The following is a 2,763-nucleotide window of genomic DNA, read 5'->3' on the forward strand; positions in this document are numbered from 1 at the left end:
AAAAAAAAAAAACACTCCTTTCACCCTCCCACAAAAAAAGAAAAGAGGACAACAACAGGAAAAAAACAAACTGCAACGGTGCCATCAAAAAACTTCTTTACATTTTCGACTTCAAACTGTACGACGCAGGATGTGGGTGATGGATGGGAGACGCATTAAGAGCGCAACGGGCCCATAGCTTGCCAGAAGAGCCGCAGCAACTGCCATTATGACAATGGTCACAACCTGAAAATAAGGAAACGAAAGCGGCACTGGCAGTTGTGTAAACAGATAATTCTGAAGTTGCATAGTGTAGCCCACCACCACTCCTACAACAACACCCATGATCCCAGCAGCAACAACAACGGTAAACGCTTCCCACACAAAAATCCTGTAAATCTGAAACTTTGTCATACCAATGCAGCGATAAATTCCTATTTCTTTCGACGACTGCATCACGTTTGCCGTCATACTGCTGAGAAGTGAAAAGAAGCAGATTGCCAAGGTCATAACTTGCGTGAAGGTGAAAAAGAAACCCATTATATTTTCTGCAATGCTCAAGTACTCGGTAGTTGATGCATCGTCACGAACCGAATAATACTCAAACCTGCTATTCGTTAGGTATTTGCTTACCGCTCGAGAAACCGAACTCAAACGACGTGGATCAGGGACTCGAAGTGTCACGGACTCCAAGGCAATACTGCGAACACTCAGGTAATCTATTGAACTGACGCGAAGAGCAGTAGGGTAGGAAACCAAAACATCACAATCCACACTACGGAACTTTGACATTGTCACATGGGGAGCGGCACTCAGCACCGCAGACGGCTGCACTGCATATCGCACACTTTTTGCAGTCTTCTTAACAGTATTGGTAGTCAACGCTGTCACAAGCATCATGGGATCTTCAAGTGAGTTTGAATTTATCGTTGAGTAAGCTGAAGCTGACATAATCAATTGGTTTCGTCCTTCTGTGTAAAGAGCACCAGCGAGAGAGTACTGTCTGCTACGCCGGTTGTACCTATCCACCAAGAGGAACTTCTTGTCGAGGACTTCAAAGAAGTTGGGCGGAACACCGCGGACACCCCTTGCCAATACTGTTCGAAACCTCCCTGGTGATGACAAGGTGACGTTCTGCAGAGGCTTACCGTAAGTGATAGACCGCGAAAGGTAAGTCAACGCCGTGACAGCACTCAGTTGCGTCTTCACAAACATGGCAAAGGGCCCGAGATGCCTTAAGGCCAGTGAGTCAGATGAAACCACTACTTCAGCGCCTGTTGCTCTGCGCATATCGTACTGAAATGACCGAAGTTGTAATTGAACAGCAATCGTGATGAACATAACAAACCCAAGTGAGAGCGCGTACATCAACGTCGTCGTACGGTTACGTCTTCTGTGTGCCTTCAAGCAAACATGTACCGCCTGGAAAACTGCGCTGCCCTCCCAGAAGAGGAAGAGATACGACACCATCGATTGAAGAAGACGCTCAAGATTTAGGGAGAGTATCACCAAACCTGTCAGCATTCCAATAAGGACGCCCAAAAATATACCGAAGAGCAAGGCAAGCTGCGATTGCACCATTCCAATGGGGAAAAGGTAATACAATAGGAATCCAAACACAGCGAAAGCAATCCCGAGAGCAAACATAGTAATATCGAACCCGCTTGCGTCTCTCTCCCGCACAATTTTGTATAATACACCCGAATTCTTACCACGAGAAGAATTCAGAGCATCCGGGAGATTTTGAGAGACGAGCGAGATAATGGGAAGAATTGAACCAATAAGTGGGAGCATTAGACCAGCAAACGTCGCCCATCCAATTGCTTCCCCAGGAACGAGCAGAGGGAGCTGCACGGAAATTATGGCACTGACAATGGAGCGTAGTCCAAGATATATTAGCTGCCCAATAGCGAGACCAGCAATCCAAGCTGGTATCGTAAAGAAGTACGCGTTTGTTAGCACCATCAGCACCAAACTCTCCCGTGTGAAGCCTAGCATACGGTGAATACCCAATTCATACACTCGTGTTTCCACACCCACATTAAGAAGTGAGTAAATGAGCACAAGGCTGAGGAAAGCCAAAGCAAGGAGCATGAGAGATGCGATTAGCCCAACGAAAAGTGAGAAGAACTTCACTGAAGACAAAAAACGGATAATAGGCGTGTCTACTGTGAGCTGATTGAAACCAAGAGGGCCAATTATAGTGGAGGCCCAGGAAGTCACGTGGTATCGTACGGTGGCATAATCTGAACTCTTATACGCATTCGTTCGCGCCCGTGGATTGAGATTAAAGTGAATGCTAGTCGCACACCATTTTGGGTTCTTCCGCGCCACTTCTTTTCGCGTCGCCTCACTCACGGATGGACTCAAGCCCTCGGCGACGACATCAAGCATTGAGTGAAAATCCATGACGATGAAATCCACCACGTCAAACTTTGCGGTATCAAAAGCAATAATATCGACAACCTTCATCGGCATAATACTGTACTGGTTGCCCACGAGGTCGGGCATGCCTTGAACCACTTCTCGAAGTGGCCCACTGATATCTGCAAAAAGTACAACGGTGTCCCCGACAACGGTATCATTCGCTGCAAGCGCGACACTTTTGGATAGAATTACCTCGCCTCTCTGCAGTTTGGGTTTTTTCCATGGCACACCGAAGCCCATTCGCTCCTCGCGTTCACTGTCGATGGCGAATAGCCGTTGGCGAACTTCTGGTGCATCGCAGTGCGTATTTACGCAACCCGCACGGCACGGCTTGTTGTCTGCGCCCAACCATAAGTC

The 2,763-nt window shown here is 47.5% G+C and overlaps 1 protein-coding gene across 1 annotated transcript; it reads right to left on the bottom strand.

Moving 5' to 3' along the window:
* Positions 1–111: 111 nt before the first annotated feature.
* DQ04_07901040 (permease, family protein) lies at positions 112–2,646 on the bottom strand (the record flags this gene model as incomplete). The annotated part of the gene is made up of 1 exon (XM_009315351.1): positions 112–2,646. The coding sequence occupies one exon, from the start codon at positions 2,644–2,646 to the stop codon at positions 112–114; it is 2,535 nt and encodes an 844-aa protein (XP_009313626.1).
* Positions 2,647–2,763: the final 117 nt, after the last annotated feature.

The sequence above is a fragment of the Trypanosoma grayi genome (assembly GCF_000691245.1).
Source record: "Trypanosoma grayi strain ANR4 Tgr_790_V1, whole genome shotgun sequence".
NCBI lineage: Eukaryota > Euglenozoa > Kinetoplastea > Trypanosomatida > Trypanosomatidae > Trypanosoma > Trypanosoma grayi.